This window comes from Oncorhynchus nerka, linkage group LG13 (genome assembly GCF_034236695.1).
Source record: "Oncorhynchus nerka isolate Pitt River linkage group LG13, Oner_Uvic_2.0, whole genome shotgun sequence".
NCBI lineage: Eukaryota > Metazoa > Chordata > Actinopteri > Salmoniformes > Salmonidae > Oncorhynchus > Oncorhynchus nerka.
The window spans coordinates 74,443,170-74,462,203 of NC_088408.1; the positions used below are offsets into that span (position 1 = coordinate 74,443,170).

Sequence of the window (19,034 nt, forward strand, 5' to 3'; positions counted from 1 at the left end):
TGACGCTGGGACAATTGTGCGCCACTCTATGGGACTCCCAATCAAGGTCGGATGTTCTTGCCATAATATGGACTTGGTCTTTTATCAAATAGGTATACCACCCCTACATTCAGTATACCACCCTACCTTGTCACAACACAACGGATTGGCTCACACAGCGTTGTACGAGATTTTCAGTTTCTTGGCAATTTTTCGCATGGAATAGCCTTCATTTCTCAGAACAAGAATAGACTGACAAGTTTCAGAAGAAAGTACTTTGTTTCTGGCCATTTTGAGCCTGTAATCGAACCCACAAATGCTGATGCTCCAGATACTCCACTAGTCCAAGATGGCGTAGCAGTGGATTGTCTGTCTTGATTGTCTTGTCCCGTCCCTTGTAAATATTGTTTTTCTTCGTATATATTTTTATTATTTTTAATCTCATTTTCTTATCTACGGCTGAACATACTCTCCTGCAACCCGCCTCATCCAATGTCGTATGGATCTGCTATTTTTACACTTTTGAACCGGAATCCCCTTCAGCAGCTAGCCAGCTAACTAGCTACTAGCTAGTAGTCAGTTAGCCACTGCTAGCGGTCATCACCTTTATCTTGGACTGCCAGCCTCAGCCCGGGCAACTCCTGCCAGCCTGCACAGCGCGATATCTACCCAGAGCATATCGGACTGCTTTTCTCTACCACATCTCCGGATTCCTACTGCAAGCTCTGAACCTTTACTCCGGATCACCACAGCTAGCTAGCTGCTATCCGGGTGGCTACACCTGTCTAACGTCTCTGTCCCGACGCAAGCAGCAGTTAGCCTGGAGCTAGCCTCGAACTAGGCCCATCTCCCATCTCCCAACTGAAGAGATCCATCAGATAATTCCTGGGCTTCAATACCTCTTCTGCAAATTGGCCTGGACCCTTTGCTGCCGACATGGAGCCCCACCGATCCATCACGACTGGTCTGCCGACGTAACCGTCCCAGGGTGTTTCAACAGGCTCTCCAGTTGCGACGTCCCCCTGAGGCCCATCTGCTAGCCTGCTGCTAGCCCCGGCCTGCTAGCTCTCTGAATCGCCGTGCCTCCAGCTCGCCTAGCTACTCACTGGACCCTATGATCACTCGGCTACACATGCCTCTCCCTAATATCAATATGCTTAGTAATTTTTGTCTTCTTTCTCTGTAGAGCCTCCAGCCAAGCTCAATATGCCCTTATGTTCCACCCACCACACATGTGGTGACCGCACCTGGCTTAAATGGTGCCTCTAGAGACAAAACCTCTCTCATCATTACTCAATGCCTAGGCTTACCTCCACTGTACTCACATCCTAACATACCCTTGTTTGTACATCATGCCTTGAATCTATTCTTCCGCGCCCAGAAACCTGCTTCTTTTACTCTCTGCCCCGAACACACTAGACAACCAGTTCTTTTAGCCTTTAACCGTACTCTTATCCTATTCCTCCTTAGTTCCTCTGGTGATGTAGAGGTTAACCCAGGCCCTGCAACCCCCAGCATCACTCCCATTCTCGAGGCACTCTCATTTGTTGACTTCTGTAACCATAAAAGCATTGGTTTCATGCATGTTAACATTAGAAGCCTCCTCCCTAAGTTTGTTTTATTCACTGATTTAGTATACTCCACTCTGAATCCTGGCTTAGGAAATTTCCACCCCTAACTATAACTTTTTCCGACAAGGTAGAACTGCCAAAAGGGGTGGAGTTGCAATCTACTGCTGCGATAGCCTGCAGAGTTCAGTCATACTATCCATGTCTGTGCCCAAACAATTCTAGCTTCTACTTTAAAAAAATCCACCTTTCTAGAAACAAGTCTCTCACCGTTGCTGCTTGTTATAGAGCCCCCGGTTGTGCCCTGGACACCATATGTGAATTGATCGCCCCCCATCTATCTTCAGAGCTCGTACTGTTAGGTGACCTAAACTGGGATATGCTTAACACCCCGGCCGTTCTACAATCTAAGCTGGATGCCCTCAATCTCACACAAATGGTCAAGGAACCTACCAGGTACAACCCTAAATCCGTAACCATGGGCACCCTCTTAGATATCATCCTGATCAACCTGCCCTCTAAATGCACCTCTGCTGTCTTCAACCAAGATCTCAGCGATCACAGCTCTCATCACTGTCAAACTGTCAAACGCTCCCTAAAACACTTCAGCAAGCAGGCCTTTCCACTCGACCTGGCCTGGGTATCCTGGAAGGATATTGACCTCATCCCGTCAGTAGAGGATGCCTGGATGCTCGTCAAAAGGGCTTTCCTCTCCATCTTAAATAAGCATGCCCCATTCAAGAAGAACTAAGAACAGATATAGCCCTTGGTTCACTCCAGACTTGGCTGCCCTTGACCAGCACAAAAACATCCTGTGGCATTCTGCATTAGCATCGAATAGCCCCCACGATATGCAACTTTTCAGGGAAGTCAGGAACCAATATACTCAGTCAGTTATGAAAGCTAAGGCTAGCTTTTTCAAACAGAAGTTTTTTTCCTGTAGCACTAATTCCAAAAAGTTTTGGGACACTGTAAAGTCCATGGAGAATAAAAGCATAGGAAACACTGTCACTAATGATAAATCTACAATAATCGATAATTTCAATAAGCATTTTTCCACGGCTCGCCATGCTTTCCATCTGGCTACCCCTACCCCAGTCAACATCTCAGCACCCCTGCAGTAGCTTGCCCAACCCCCCCCCCCCCCCCTCTCCTTCACCCAAATCCAGACAGCTGATGTTCTGACAGGACTGCAAAATCTGGATCCCTACAAATCAGCTGGGCTAGACAATCTGGACCCTCTCTTTCTAAAATTGTCCACTGAAACTGTTACTAGCCTATTCAACTTCTCTTTTGTATCATCTGAGATCCCCAAAGATTGGAAAGCTGCCGCGATCATCCCCCTCTTCAAAGAGGGAGACACTTTAGACCCAAACTGTTACAGACCTATATCCATCCTGCCCTGCCCTTCTAAAATCTTCTAAAGCCAAGTTAACAAACAGATCACCGACCATTTCGAATCCCACCGTACCTTCTCCACTATGCAATCTGGTTTCTGAGCTGGTCATGGGTGCACCTCAGCCACGCTCAAGGTCCTAAACGATATCATAACCGCCATTGTAATTGACAAAATAGCCCCCAACACTCTACTCAGCAAACTAGATGTAGTCTATCACAGTGCCATCCGTTTTATCACCAAAGCCCCAACGAGACCTGTACGCTCTCGTTGGCTGGCTTTCACTACCTATCCGCCAAACCCACTGGCTCCAGGTCATCTATAAATCTTTGCTAGGTAAAGCCCCACCTAATCTCAGCTCACTGGTCACCATAGCAACACCCACACTTAGCACACGCTCCAGCAGGTATATTGGACGGGTCATCCCTAAAGCAAAACACTTCCTTTGGCCGTCTTTCCTTCCAGTTCTCTGCTGACAATGACTGGAACGAATTGCAAAAAAGGACTCTGAAGCTGGAGTCTTATATCTCCCTTTCTAACTTTAAGCATCAGCTGTCTGAGCAGCTTACCGATCATTGTACCTGTACACAGGCAATCTGTAAATAGCACACCCGACTACCTCCATGTTATTACTTACCCTCTTGCTCTTTTGTACCCCATTATCTCTACTTGCACATCATCATCTGCACATCTATCACTCCAGTATTAATGCTAAATTGTAATTATTTTCGCCTCTAGGGCATATTTAGTGCCTACCTCCCTACTCTTCTACATTTGCACACACTGTACATAGATTTTTCTATTTTTCTTTTGTGTTATTGACTGTACGTTTGGTTATGTGTAACTCTGTGTTGTTGTTTTGGTCTCACTGCTATGCTTTATCTTGGCCAAGTCGCAGTTGTAAATGAGAACTTGTTCTCAACTGACCTACCTGGTTAAATAAAGGTGAAATAAAAATTTAATAAATAAAAATAGTCTAAAGAAGGCCAGTTGTATTGCTTCTTTAATCAGAACAACAGTTTTCATCTGTGCTAACATAATTGCAAAATGGTTTTCTAATGATCAATTCGCCTTTTAATTAGCTAACACAACGTTCCATTGGAACACAGGAGTGATGCTGATAATGGGCCTCTGAATGCATATGTAGATGTTCCATAAAAAAATCTGCCTTTTCCAGCTACAATAGTAATTTACAACATTAACAATGTCTACACTGTATTTCTGATCAATTTGAAGTTATTTTAATGGACAAAAAATGTTATTTTCTTTCAAAGACGAGGACATTTCTAAGTGACCCCAAAGCTTTGAACGTTAGTGTAGGTAGGGGTAATGTGACTATCCATAGATAATAAACAGTGAGTAGCAGCAGTGTAAAAACAATGTTGTTGAACGCTGAGCTGTAGTCAATGAACAGCATTCTCACATAGGTGTTCCTTTTGTGCAGGTGGGAAAGGGCAGTCTGGATTGTGATTGAGATTGCGTCATCTGTGGATGCTAACATGATTATGGATAATGATAAATAATGATTGGGACTGGCTGATGAGAAAGTTACAGAGGCACACATATTATACCCCCAAGACATGCTAACCTCTCACCATTACAATAACAGGCGAGGTTGGCATTTTTTTGGAGGTGTGATATTTATGCCTTTGTAACTTTCTCACTCATTATTCACGATTCATTCATGATTATCCGTAATTATGGCAGCATCCACATTTATGTAAACGTTTTCTGAAATATATTCTATTTGATTTACTATAAAGGGGACTCCAAAATGACATAATATTTATCCCTCATTTCTATTGGGCACAACATAATCCGAAACACAACCAAAACAAACTCCAAGTTTGTAGAGTCACAAGCTTGATGTAGTCATTGTGTGCTAGGAATATACTAAACTTTTGACTACTTTAATAGACTGTAAGTGAATTTGTCCAAATACTTATGACACATTCAAATGGAGGGACTAGATACATAGCGTGCTTTAATTTCTAAATGGTAAGACAGATATGTATTGTATGAAAATACTTTCAAATAGAAGGTGACCTTTTGTACTGTTGCATCATATGAAACATGTTCTCATATCCAAAATGCTGGAGTATAGAGACAAATGTAAATGTTTAGCTTTGCTGTCCAAATAAATACCTAGGGGAGTGTATTTCTGCTTCCCTGAACGACTGGCTTCTGATCTGATTCTTTCATTTCATAAACTAAGCACAAAAAAGGAAGGCGGAAGGGCAGCCCCATTGAAGCGTAGTTCAGTTGAGCTAAATCACCGCTTCCCTTTGTCCTAAAGCAGATTAGTGATCATGCTCAGTCCGCTCCATTACCATGTCTGGGAGGAAGATTACTGCAAACTGGAAACCACATATCCTGAGGCTGTATTTATTGTAGCTGGTGATTTTAACAAAGCACATTTGAAGAAAACATTACCGAAGTTCTACAAACACATTGACTGTAGTACTCACTTTGGAAAAACATTGGACCACTGCTACTCAACTTTTCGAAATGCCTACAAGGCCCCCCCCCCCTTTGGCAAATCTGATCACGACTCTATTTTGCTCCTCCCTTCCTATAGGCAGAAACTAAAACAGGAAGTACCGGTACTAAGGTCTATTCAACGCTGGTCTGACCAATCGGAATCCATGCTTCATGTTTTGATCACGCAGACTGGAATTTGTTCCAGGCAGCCTCTGAGATTAACATCAACAAATATACGGATATGGTGACTGAGTTCATCATTCAAATGTTTTTTAACCATTGTGACTGGGAATATGGCCGAATACAAACGGTGTAGTTATTCCCTGCGTAAGGCAATAAAACAGGCAAAACGTCAGTACAGAGACAAAGTTGCAATTCAACGGCTCAGGTATGTGGCAGGGTCTACAGACAAACGCGGACAACAAAGGCAAAAACCAACCACGCCCCGGACACCGATGTGTCCGGACAAGCTAAACGCCTTCTTCTATCACTTCTACCTTACCCTAGACCCACTTCACTTTGCTTACCGCCCGGGTCTGAACCCTGTGAAACTGGGTCCTGGACTTCCTGACGGGCCGCACCCAGGTGGTGAAGGTAGGAAACAACACCTCCACTTCGCTGATCCTCAACACAGGGGCCCCACAAGGGTATGTGCTCAGCCCCTCCTGTATTCCCTGTTCACCCATGAGTGCGTGGCCCTGCACACCGCCAACTCAATCATCAAGTTTGCAGACGACACCACAGTGGTAGGCTTGATTACCAACAACAACGAGACAGCCTACAGGGAGGGGCCTAGAAGTGTGGTGCCAGGAAAATACCCTCTCACTCAACGTCAACAAAACCAAGGAGCTGAACGTGGACTTCAGGAAACAGCAGAGGGAGCACACCCCTTTCCACATCGACGGGAAAAGGTGAAGGAGAAGGTGGAAAGCTTTAAGTTCCTCGGCGTACACATCACTGACGACCTGAAAGGGGACCCCCCCCCCCCCCCCCACAGACAGTGTGGTGAAGAAAACACAACAGCACCTCTACATTTCTTCAACCTCAGGAGTATGAAGAAATGTGTCTTGTCCCCTAAAACCCTCACAAACTTTTACAGATGCACAATTGAGAGCATCCTGTTGGATTGTATTACTGCCTGGTATGGCAACTGTACCAAGGCAGAGCTCTCCAGAGGGTGGTGTGTTCTGTCCAACGCATCATCGGGGGCAAACTATCTGCTCTCCAGCATCCGATGTCACAGGAAGGCCATAAAGATCATCAAGGACAGCAACCACCCGAGCCATGGCCTGTTCACCCCGCTATCATCCAGAAGGCGAAGTCAATACAGGTGCATCAAAGCTGGGACCGAGAGACTGAAAAACAGCTTCTATCTCAAGCCCATCAGATTGTTAAATAACCATCACTAGCCGGCTACCACCCGGTTATTTAACCTTGCACCTTAGAGGCTGCTGCTCTATATACATAGACTTGGAATCACTGGTCACTTTAATAATGGAACGCTAGTCACTTTAATAATGTTTACATACTGCTTTACTCATCTCATATGTATATACTGTATTCTATTCTACTGTATTTTAGTCATTGCCATTCCGACATTGCTCAATCTAATATATATATTTTTTAAATTCCATTATTTTACTTTCGATATGCGTGTATTGTTGTGAATTGTTAGATACTACTGCACTGTTGGATCTAGGAATGCAAGCATTTCACTACACTCACAATAACATGCTAAATATGTGTATGTGGCCAATAAAATTGTATTTTATTTGAGCAGGAAGGAAGGGTGAGGATCAGCCAGTCCCATTGCAGAAGGACATTACCAGCCTTTCCTCCCTCCCCCCGCCTTACCTCCTCCCTATCTACTCACTTTGAATAAGTCAGGAAGTGTATTGAGTGCCGTTGCAGTAATAGGCCACTAGAAGGGGTTGTGTGTCTATATAAATAAATAAACATGCCCGTCTGGTGTTGATTCCTTGAGCAGCAACGTTGCCCTCAATATGTCTGCATTGAATGGAGCAGATGGATGATGATGTTGGATTTGACTTTAAAGTTCTTCTACTAATATACAGAATGTATCAACAGAATTGTTTATACAATTTTTTTCTGTTAAAACTATAATTTACCATGACTATTTATAAGCAATTACCATTGAAAATGTACTACTGTAAATGTGCATGTTATACTCACATAACTTGGAATAACTTTTTATTGATAAGCAATTTTCTTTGTGTTCTACCCAAAACTGTATTATTGCCTCTCCCCCTTATCTCCCATAATATTGCTCTGCTTAAATTGTGCATTTTTAAAAATGTGTTATGAGAAATGTTTTGTTCTTCTCTCTTAAAGCGAATTACATCGGCTGCTATATAGACAACACGGCGAAAAGAGCACTCAGGGGAGTGTCCTTTTTTGACTACAAGAAAATGACGGTCTTCCGTTGCCAGGACAACTGTGCTGAAAGGTAGGCCTGGGAATATAAAAAGTCACAAACACAGGATCGGAGTGAGGAAAAAAGGTTGTGTACCAGAGTGGAGATGAACTCTTTCACTCTCTCTCTCTCACTGTATCTCTTTCTCTCTCTCTTTCTCTCTTTCTCTATTTCTGTTTCTCTCTTTTCCTGCCTCTTTCCTCCTCATACCATATTTTCTTCACATCGTCTGTTTTTCCAGTTTCCCCTGGCCTCCTCCTCTCCCTCTCGCACCCTATGGATGGCTCAGCCAAATGGCCCAGCCCAACACTCACCACTGACTCACAGGAGAGGAGAGAAAGAGAGGAGGCGATATACTCTATATATATAAACAGTATATAAAGAGAAGATATATATATGCGAGAGTGAGGAGAAGTACAGTAGAGAGCACATTTTCATTTTCTCCTCTGCTCCTCGCTCTCTCTCTCTCTCTGTCCACTCCTCTCCCAGAGCAGGCTGCTGATATACAGTGCCTTCAGGAAGTATTCACACCCCTTGACTTTTTCCACATTTTGTTGTGTTACAGCCTGAATAATTTATGGATTAAATTAAGATTTTGTGTCACTGGCCGACACACAATACCTCATAATGTCGAAGTGGAATTATCTTTTTAGAAATGTTTAATTAAAAATGGAATGCTGAAATGTCTTTACTCAATAAGTATTTAACCCCTTTGCTATGGCAAGCCTAAATAAGTTCAGCAGTAAGAATTTGCTCTTATCCAGAGCGAATTACAGTAGTGAGTGCATACATTTTTGTACTGGTCCCCCTTGGGAATCGAACCCACAACCCTGGCGTTGCCTGCGCCATGCTCTACCAATTGATAATAAGTTGGATTGACTCACTCTTTGTGCAATAATAGTATTTAGCATTATTTTTTAATATCTACCTCATCTCTGTACCCCACACATACAATTATCTGTAAGGTCCCTCAGTCAAGCAGTGAATTTCAACCACATATTCAACCAAAAAGATCAGGGACGTTTTCCAATGCCTTGCAAAGAAGGGCACCTATTGGTAGATGGGTAAAAAAAACAGACATTGAATTTCCGTTTGAGCATGGTGAAGTTATTAATTACACTTTGTATGGTGTCTCAATACACCCAGTCACTACAAAGATACAGGCGTCCTTCCTAACTCAGAGGAAGGAAGCCACTCGGGGAGTTCACCATGAGGCCAATGGTGACTCTAAAACAGTTGCAGAGTTTAATGGCTGTGATAGGAGAAAACTGAGGATGGATCAACAACATTGTAGTTACTCAACAATACTAACCTAAATTACAGAGTGAAAAGAAGGAAGCCTGTACAGAATAAACATATTTTAAAATATGCATCCTGTTTGCAATAATGCACTAAAGTAAAACTGCAAAAAATGTGGCCAAGAAATGAACTTTATGTCCTGAATACAAAGCATTATGTTTGGAGCAAATCCAACACAACACATCACTGAGTACCACTCTTCATATTTTCAAGTATGGTGTTGACTGTGTCATGTCCTGTATTTAATTTTCAATAAATTAGCTAACATTTCTAAAAACATGTTTTCTCTTTGTCATTATGGTGTACTGTGTGTATATTTCATCCAATATATTTAATCCATTTTGAATTCAGGCTGTAACACAACAAAATGTGGAATAAGTCAAGGGGTATGAACAGTTTCTGAAGGCACTGTACAGACACCAATGAAGCAGAGAAGTGCTCCATTGTGACTAGCTAGCTAGGGCTTTCCTTGATTGGCAGTCTGTGTGATTTCTTCAGGGTAAAGAATGTGTTGTGCTGGCAATCTATTGGCACTATAAAGGCCTCTCAGGAGTCAAGTGTGCATCCCTCATGTGCCACTGCCAGGTTACTGTTCCCTAGGGAGTGTACAGGCCTTGTGTGTTTGATGGATAGAGCCTTCCAGTATACTGTATTGTGCATGGACTCATAATCAGCGTCACCCTAAAAAAAAAGCTCTGGTGTCTTGGTGCAGTATTAATGCATGCACTCTCTCTCTCTCTGATACTGACCTTGTCTACCCAGAGAGCTCTCTTCATCTTGGAGAGGGTGAGGGAGGTTACTGCCGGTTACCCAACTGACTGTCTATGAGTCATTCAACCCTATTAGTGGACTGACTCTGTGGAGAGAGCTGCTGAGAGAGAGGGTCGTGGGCGTCTTGCAGTTGCATGAATAATCGAGTGCTAAGACAAGACATTGCAGAGACAAGATGTTGGCAGGTTGTCAGGCGGTCAGGGCCAGGTATAGACTTTTGGAGGCTTGAAGCAAGATTTGGTTGGGGGGCCCCCACACCTCACTGCAAAATATTTTAGTGCCCCCCTTTTGACAGTGGAGAGAAACATACATTTCCTGCAAATTCTACACATTTTGCCATGGGGCGGAGAGAGAACTTCTATTTTATAACAAATTTCATGCAATTCTATCCATTTTGCAATGGGATGGAGAGATATTTTATGCAGTATTAAAGCTAGTTTCCTGCAATTCTACACATTTTGTAATAATTTATGCCATGTTAAGATGATATCGGAGTGAAAATGACTAACAAAATCATGTGACTTGCATGCCCAGTCGGTATCTGACATGGCTAATTGCGTGACTGTCATTGACTGACATAACAAGAGAAAACAGCTGATGCACACCCAAATTTAGAAATTGCAACTGGTGTATTCTTATATACTTACTCTCAATTGTAAGTTCCAAAATAAATATATCTCTCTATATATATATATATATTATATTTAAGCTTTTGTTGCTTATGCCACCAGCACTGTGGGCAGTAACCACCACCCCCACCCCCCACTAGAAGCCCTGAGAGTCTCTCTGCATTAGTTGCAACCAATGCTGAACATTTGTGTGCAAGCCTGAGCCTCTCTGTTATTAATGATGATATTAACATTACCCCCTCTATTTCCTTTTCACTAGGGGATACCTGTATTCAGGCCTAGAGTTTGGGGCGGAGTGCTACTGTGGCCACAAGATCCAGGCCCCCAATGCATCTGAGAGTGAATGCAACATGGAGTGTAAGGGCGAGAAGGGCAACCTGTGTGGAGGGGCCAACCGCCTGTCAATCTACAGACTGGAGCTGAGCCAGGAGTCAGCGCGCCGTTGTGAGTCTCAACCACCCATCACCACAATGAACGCTGTTGTCTGTTTATCCATGTAACCCTCTGAGGGTAAATGGATATGCCGTGAGCTGCGGTGGGACGGGGCGCTGAGTGTGAAGGGATGTTCAGAGGCCACAGGGGAGGGTGCTCCTCCTCCCTCTCCACCGCTTCTTCGACTCCCAAGATCATAGCCACCAGTGTGCAATCTTTGGCAGTATATCTATTGCTCAGGGAAGAGGCTCCAAGCTTGTTTATATTCAGAGTTACGATAACAACATTGTTATTGTTATTTCTCTTTTTACCTGTCTGCTAAAGCAGATTGCAGATTGCTGAGCAATTCTCTTTTTCAATGTGTGTATGCATGCCCTGACACATCCAACACTGATTTCAGTACCTGCAGCATATTTCAAAATAGTAAATGAAAAGGAGGATGTTTTGCCCTCTGCACTGCAGACTGTTATCGTCAGATTGCCTGGGAAACAGTGCAGCCACCCATTTTCCCCTCAGAATGGATGTAGAATACTAAAGAACCGGAGAGACATGAGTAAAAACTCCCACCTCTTTCCGCCTTTCTTTTCCACTTATCATGTTCCTTTCCCGAATCTCTATTTCCAGAGAAATGACAAGGGGAAAAACTCCCTTTAACATGCATTGCTAGCTCAAAACCTAATATAGACGTGACAATTGTCATGTCTATAATATACACCTCTGTGTTACTGAAGCAGAAACATAATGTGAGGTCTCCCCACACATTAAACCCAAGCAAACATACTTGCACTTCATGCAGCGAAATATTTCCATGTGCATGTCAGAAAGGTGCTCTGGTTCTCATGGCCTTGGGCTAATATATATACTGAACAAAAATATAAACACAACATGCAACAACTTCAAACTTTTGACTGAGTTTCAGTTCAAAGAAGGAAATCAATTACCTCAGGCCCTAATCTATGGATTTCACATGACTGGGAATACAGATATGCATCTGTTGGTCACAGATACCTTTAAAAAAGTAGAGGTGTGGATCAGAAAACCAGTCAGTATCTGGTGTGACCACCATTTGTCTCATGCAGCACAACACATAGTTGATCAGACTGTGCAAAGTTGCTGGATATTTTTTATTTAACTAGGCAAGTCAGTTAAGAAAAATTCTTATTCACAATGACGGCCTAGGAACAATGGGTTAACTGCCGTGTTCAGGGGCAGAACGACAGATCTTTACATTGTCAGCTCAGGGATTTGATCTAGCAACCTTTTGGTTACTGGCCCAATGCTCTAACCACAAGGCTACTTGCCATGGTTACACGTGCTATGAGGTTGTGAGGCTGGTTGGAGGTTCTGACAAATTCTCTAAAATTAAGTAATTCCCCGGCAACAGCTCTGGTGGACATTTCTGTGGTCAGCATGCCAATTGCACATTTTCTCAACACTTGAGACATCTGTGTCATTGTGTTGTGTGACAAAGTTGCACATTTTAGAGTGGCCTTTTATTGTCCCTAGCACAAGTTGCAACTGTGTAATGATCATGCTGTTTAATTAGATTATTGATATGCCACACCTGTCAGGTGGCTGGATTACCTTGGCAAAGGAGAAATGCTCACTAACAGGGATGTAAACACATTTTTCAACAAAATGTAAGACAAATAAACATTGTGTAGCATATGGAACATTTCTGAGATCTTTTATTTCAGCTCAGGAAACATGGGACCAACACCTCACATGTTGTGTTTGTATTTTTTCCTGTATACTGTAGTTGCGTGACAAACTAGCACAGGAAGTTCCAATGAAGCATTTCATTACCAAATAAGGAAATAGTTTCTAATGTGAGTGAAGGGGATAGAGGGGATAGAGGAAGACCTAAAGAAGGTGGGAGGAGGGAGTGAGAAACTGAGAGATGTGGAGAGAGGGAGAAAGAGAGATTGAAAGCATAAGACAAAAGATAAAAAGTGAGAGAGAAAGTAAGAAAAAGAGTGGGTGCTGGTGCTGGGTTGTCTCTCCTCCCCTGTATGCAGCTGTGAGAGATCTGGAGGCAGGAGTCACATCTAAAATACATTTAGTCCCTCACACACTATGACTAACTCCTCAAGGTCTCCAACACACGGACCACCTACCATGGAAAATATATTGGCTGTAATGCCCTGCTGTCTGTACATACCAATGAGTGTTCTCACATCTCTTGGTGCATAACCTACACAGACTGCTCACTTCCCTGTTATTTCCTGTTGTACAGTATGACTGGTCCTGTTATTTATTGTTTTACAGTACGACTGGTCCTGTTATTTATTGTTTTACAGTATGGGTGGGCCTGTTATTTGCTGTTTTACAGTATGGCTGGGCCTGTTATTTGCTGTTTTACAGTATGGCTGGGTCTGTTATTTACTGTTTTACAGTATGGCTGGGCCTGTTATTTACTGTTTTACAGTATGGCTGGGACTGTTATTTGCTGTTTTACAGTATGGCTGGGCCTGTTATTAGGTGTTTTACAGTATGGCTGGGCCTGTTATTTGCTGTTTTACTGTAGGGCTGGGCCTGTTATTTGCTGTTCTACAGTATGGCTGGGCCTGTTATTTGCTGTTTTACTGTAGAGCTGGGCCTGTTATTTGCTGTTTTACTGTAGGGCTGGGCCTGTTATTTGCTGTTATACAGTATGGCTGGGCCTGTTTTTTGCTTTTTTACTGTATTGCTGGGCCTGTTATTTGCTGTTTTACAGTATGGCTGGGCGTGTTATTTGCTGTTTTACTGTAGGGCTGGGCCTGTTATCTGCTGTTTTACTGTAGGGCTGGGCCTTTTATTTGCTGTTTTACTGTAGGGCTGGGCCTGTTATTCGCTGTTTTGCTGTAGGGCTGGGCCTGTTATTTGCTGTTTTACTGTATGGCTAGGCCTGTTATTTGCTGTTTTACTGTAGGGCTGGGCCTTTTATTTGCTGTGTTACTGTAGGGCTGGGCCTGTTATTTGCTGTTTTACTGTAGGGCTGGGTCTGTTATTTGCTGTTTTACAGTATGGCTGGGCCTGTAATTAGCTGTTTTACAGTATGTCTGGGCATGTTATTTGCTGTTTTACTGTAGGGCTGGGTCTGTTATTTGCTGTTTTACAGTATGGCTGGGCATGTTATTTTCTGTTTTACTGTAGGGCTGGGTCTGTTATTTGCTGTTTTACAGTATGGCTGGGCATGTTTTTTGCTGTTTTACTGTCTGGCTGGGCCTGTTATTTACTGTTTTACAGTATGGCTGGGACTGTTATTTGCTGTTTTACAGTATGGCTGGGCCTGTTATTAGCTGTTTTACAGTATGTCTGGGCCTGTTATTAGCTGTTTTACAGTATGTCTGGGCATTTTATTTGCTGTTTTACTGTAGGGCTGGGTCTGTTATTTGCTGTTTTACAGTATGGCTGGGCATGTTTTTTGCTGTTTTACTGTCTGGCTGGGCCTGTTATTTACTGTTTTACAGTATGGCTGGGACTGTTATTTGCTGTTTTACTGTATGGCTAGGCCTGTTATTTGCTGTTTTACTGTAGGGCTGGGCCTGTTATTTGCTGTTTTACTGTAGGGCTGGGTCTGTTATTTGCTGTTTTACAGTATGGCTGGGCCTGTTATTAGCTGTTTTACAGTATGTCTGGGCATGTTATTTGCTGTTTTACTGTAGGGCTGGGTCTGTTATTTGCTGTTTTACAGTATGGCTGGGCATGTTATTTTCTGTTTTACTGTAGGGCTGGGTCTGTTATTTGCTGTTTTACAGTATGGCTGGGCATGTTTTTTGCTGTTTTACTGTCTGGCTGGGCCTGTTATTTACTGTTTTACAGTATGGCTGGGACTGTTATTTGCTGTTTTACAGTATGGCTGGGCATGTTCTTTGCTGTTTTACTGTAGGGCTGGGCCTGTAATTTGTTGTTCTACAGTATGGCTGGGCCTTTTATTTGCTGTTTTACTGTAGAGCTGGGCCTGTTATTTGCTGTTTTACTGTATGGCTGGGCCTGTTATTTGCTGTTTTACAGTTTGGCTGGGCCTTTTTTTTAAACATTTTACTGTATGGCTGGGCCTGTTATTGGCTGTTTTACTGTAGGGCTGGGCATGTGATTTTCTTTTTTACTGTAGGGCTGGGCCTGTTATTTGCTGTTTTACTGTAGGGCTGGGCCTGTTATTTGCTGTTTTACTGTAGTGCTTTGCCTGTTATTTGCTGTTTTACTGTAGGGCTGGGCCTTTTATTTGCTGTTTTACTGTAGGGCTGGGCCTGTTATTTGCTGTTTTACTGTAGGGCTGGGCCTGTTATTTGCTGTTTTACTGTATGGCTAGGCCTGTTATTAGCTGTTTTACTGTAGGGCTGGGCCTTTTATTTGCTGTTTTACTGTAGGGCTGGGCCTGTTATTTGCTGTTTTACTGTAGGGCTGGGCCTGTTATTTGCTGTTTTACTGTAGGGCTGGGCCTTTTATTTGCTGTTTTACTGTAGGGCTGGGCCTGTTATTTGCTGTTTTACAGTATGGCTGGGCCTGTTTTTTGCTTTTTTACTGTATTGCTGGGCCTGTTATTTGCTGTTTTACAGTATGGCTGGGCGTGTTATTTGCTGTTTTACTGTAGGGCTGGGCCTGTTATCTGCTGTTTTACTGTAGGGCTGGGCCTTTTATTTGCTGTTTTACTGTAGGGCTGGGCCTGTTATTCGCTGTTTTGCTGTAGGGCTGGGCCTGTTATTTGCTGTTTTACTGTATGGCTAGGCCTGTTATTTGCTGTTTTACTGTAGGGCTGGGCCTTTTATTTGCTGTGTTACTGTAGGGCTGGGCCTGTTATTTGCTGTTTTACTGTAGGGCTGGGTCTGTTATTTGCTGTTTTACAGTATGGCTGGGCCTGTAATTAGCTGTTTTACAGTATGTCTGGGCATGTTATTTGCTGTTTTACTGTAGGGCTGGGTCTGTTATTTGCTGTTTTACAGTATGGCTGGGCATGTTATTTTCTGTTTTACTGTAGGGCTGGGTCTGTTATTTGCTGTTTTACAGTATGGCTGGGCATGTTTTTTGCTGTTTTACTGTCTGGCTGGGCCTGTTATTTACTGTTTTACAGTATGGCTGGGACTGTTATTTGCTGTTTTACAGTATGGCTGGGCCTGTTATTAGCTGTTTTACAGTATGTCTGGGCCTGTTATTAGCTGTTTTACAGTATGTCTGGGCATTTTATTTGCTGTTTTACTGTAGGGCTGGGTCTGTTATTTGCTGTTTTACAGTATGGCTGGGCATGTTTTTTGCTGTTTTACTGTCTGGCTGGGCCTGTTATTTACTGTTTTACAGTATGGCTGGGACTGTTATTTGCTGTTTTACTGTATGGCTAGGCCTGTTATTTGCTGTTTTACTGTAGGGCTGGGCCTGTTATTTGCTGTTTTACTGTAGGGCTGGGTCTGTTATTTGCTGTTTTACAGTATAGCTGGGCATGTTTTTTGCTGTTTTACTGTCTGGCTGGGCCTGTTATTTACTGTTTTACAGTATGGCTGGGACTGTTATTTGCTGTTTTACAGTATGGCTGGGCCTGTTATTAGCTGTTTTACAGTATGTCTGGGCCTGTTATTAGCTGTTTTACAGTATGTCTGGGCATTTTATTTGCTGTTTTACTGTAGGGCTGGGTCTGTTATTTGCTGTTTTACAGTATGGCTGGGCATGTTTTTGCTGTTTTACTGTCTGGCTGGGCCTGTTATTTACTGTTTTACAGTATGGCTGGGACTGTTATTTGCTGTTTTACTGTATGGCTAGGCCTGTTATTTGCTGTTTTACTGTAGGGCTGGGCCTGTTATTTGCTGTTTTACTGTAGGGCTGGGTCTGTTATTTGCTGTTTTACAGTATAGCTGGGCATGTTTTTTGCTGTTTTACTGTCTGGCTGGGCCTGTTATTTACTGTTTTACAGTATGGCTGGGACTGTTATTTGCTGTTTTACAGTATGGCTGGGCCTGTTATTAGCTGTTTTACAGTATGTCTGGGCCTGTTATTAGCTGTTTTACAGTATGTCTGGGCATTTTATTTGCTGTTTTACTGTAGGGCTGGGTCTGTTATTTGCTGTTTTACAGTATGGCTGGGCATGTTTTTTGCTGTTTTACTGTCTGGCTGGGCCTGTTATTTACTGTTTTACAGTATGGCTGGGACTGTTATTTGCTGTTTTACTGTATGGCTAGGCCTGTTATTTGCTGTTTTACTGTAGGGCTGGGCCTGTTATTTGCTGTTTTACTGTAGGGCTGGGTCTGTTATTTGCTGTTTTACAGTATGGCTGGGCCTGTTATTAGCTGTTTTACAGTATGTCTGGGCATGTTATTTGCTGTTTTACTGTAGGGCTGGGTCTGTTATTTGCTGTTTTACAGTATGGCTGGGCATGTTTTTTGCTGTTTTACTGTCTGGCTGGGCCTGTTATTTACTGTTTTACAGTATGGCTGGGACTGTTATTTGCTGTTTTACAGTATGGCTGGGCCTGTTATTAGCTGTTTTACAGTATGTCTGGGCCTGTTATTAGCTGTTTTACAGTATGTCTGGGCATTTTATTTGCTGTTTTACTGTAGGGCTGGGTCTGTTATTTGCTGTTTTACAGTATGGCTGGGCATGTTTTTTGCTGTTTTACTGTCTGGCTGGGCCTGTTATTTACTGTTTTACAGTATGGCTGGGACTGTTATTTGCTGTTTTACTGTATGGCTAGGCCTGTTATTTGCTGTTTTACTGTAGGGCTGGGCCTGTTATTTGCTGTTTTACTGTAGGGCTGGGTCTGTTATTTGCTGTTTTACAGTATAGCTGGGCATGTTTTTTGCTGTTTTACTGTCTGGCTGGGCCTGTTATTTACTGTTTTACAGTATGGCTGGGACTGTTATTTGCTGTTTTACAGTATGGCTGGGCCTGTTATTAGCTGTTTTACAGTATGTCTGGGCCTGTTATTAGCTGTTTTACAGTATGTCTGGGCATTTTATTTGCTGTTTTACTGTAGGGCTGGGTCTGTTATTTGCTGTTTTACAGTATGTCTGGGCATGTTTTTTGCTGTTTTACTGTCTGGCTGGGCCTGTTATTTACTGTTTTACAGTATGGCTGGGACTGTTATTTGCTGTTTTACTGTATGGCTAGGCCTGTTATTTGCTGTTTTACTGTAGGGCTGGGCCTGTTATTTGCTGTTTTACTGTAGGGCTGGGTCTGTTATTTGCTGTTTTACAGTATGGCTGGGCCTGTTATTAGCTGTTTTACAGTATGTCTGGGCATGTTATTTGCTGTTTTACTGTAGGGCTGGGTCTGTTATTTGCTGTTTTACAGTATGGCTGGGCATGTTATTTGCTGTTTTACTGTAGGGCTGGGTCTGTTATTTGCTGTTTTACTGTAGGGCTGGGTCTGTTATTTGCTGTTTTACAGTATGGCTGGGCATGTTTTTTGCTGTTTTACTGTCTGGCTGGGCCTGTTATTTACTGTTTTACAGTATGGCTGGGACTGTTATTTGCTGTTTTACAGTATGGCTGGGCCTGTTATTAGCTGTTTTTATGTCTTGCTGTTTTACAGTATGTCTGGGCCTGTTATTTGCTGTTTTACTGTATGGCTGGGCTGTTATTTACTTTATTTGTCTGTTATTTGTTTTACAGTATGGCTGGGACTGTTATTTGCTGTTTTACTGTTTTATATGCTGTTTTACAGTATGGCTGGGCCTGTTATTTGCTGTTTTACAGTATGTTCTACAGTATGGCTGGGCATTTTATTTGCTGTTTTACTGTAGAGCTGGGCCTGTTATTTGCTGTTTTACTGTATGGCTGGGCCTGTTATTTGCTGTTTTACAGTTTGGCTGGGCCTTTTTTTAAACATTTTACTGTATGGCTGGGCCTGTTATTTGCTGTTTTACAGGGCTGGGCATGTGATTTTTTACTGTAGGGCTGGGCCTGTTATTTGCTGTTTTACTGTAGGGCTGGGCCTGTTATTTGCTGTTTTACTGTAGTGGCTGGGTTTTACTGTAGGGCTGGGCCTTTTATTTGCTGTTTTACTGTAGGGCTGGGCCTGTTATTTGCTGTTTTACTGTAGGGCTGGGCCTGTTATTTGCTGTTTTACTGTATGGC

The 19,034-nt window shown here is 42.8% G+C and overlaps 1 protein-coding gene across 1 annotated transcript in view; it reads left to right on the top strand.

Moving 5' to 3' along the window:
- Positions 1 to 19,034, top strand: part of wscd2 (WSC domain containing 2) — a 162,148-nt gene that overhangs the window by 112,669 nt on the left and 30,445 nt on the right. The window contains 2 exon segments of the mRNA XM_065026674.1: positions 7,777 to 7,891; positions 10,817 to 11,001. Of these exon segments, the coding sequence (XP_064882746.1) occupies positions 7,777 to 7,891; positions 10,817 to 11,001 (300 nt within the window).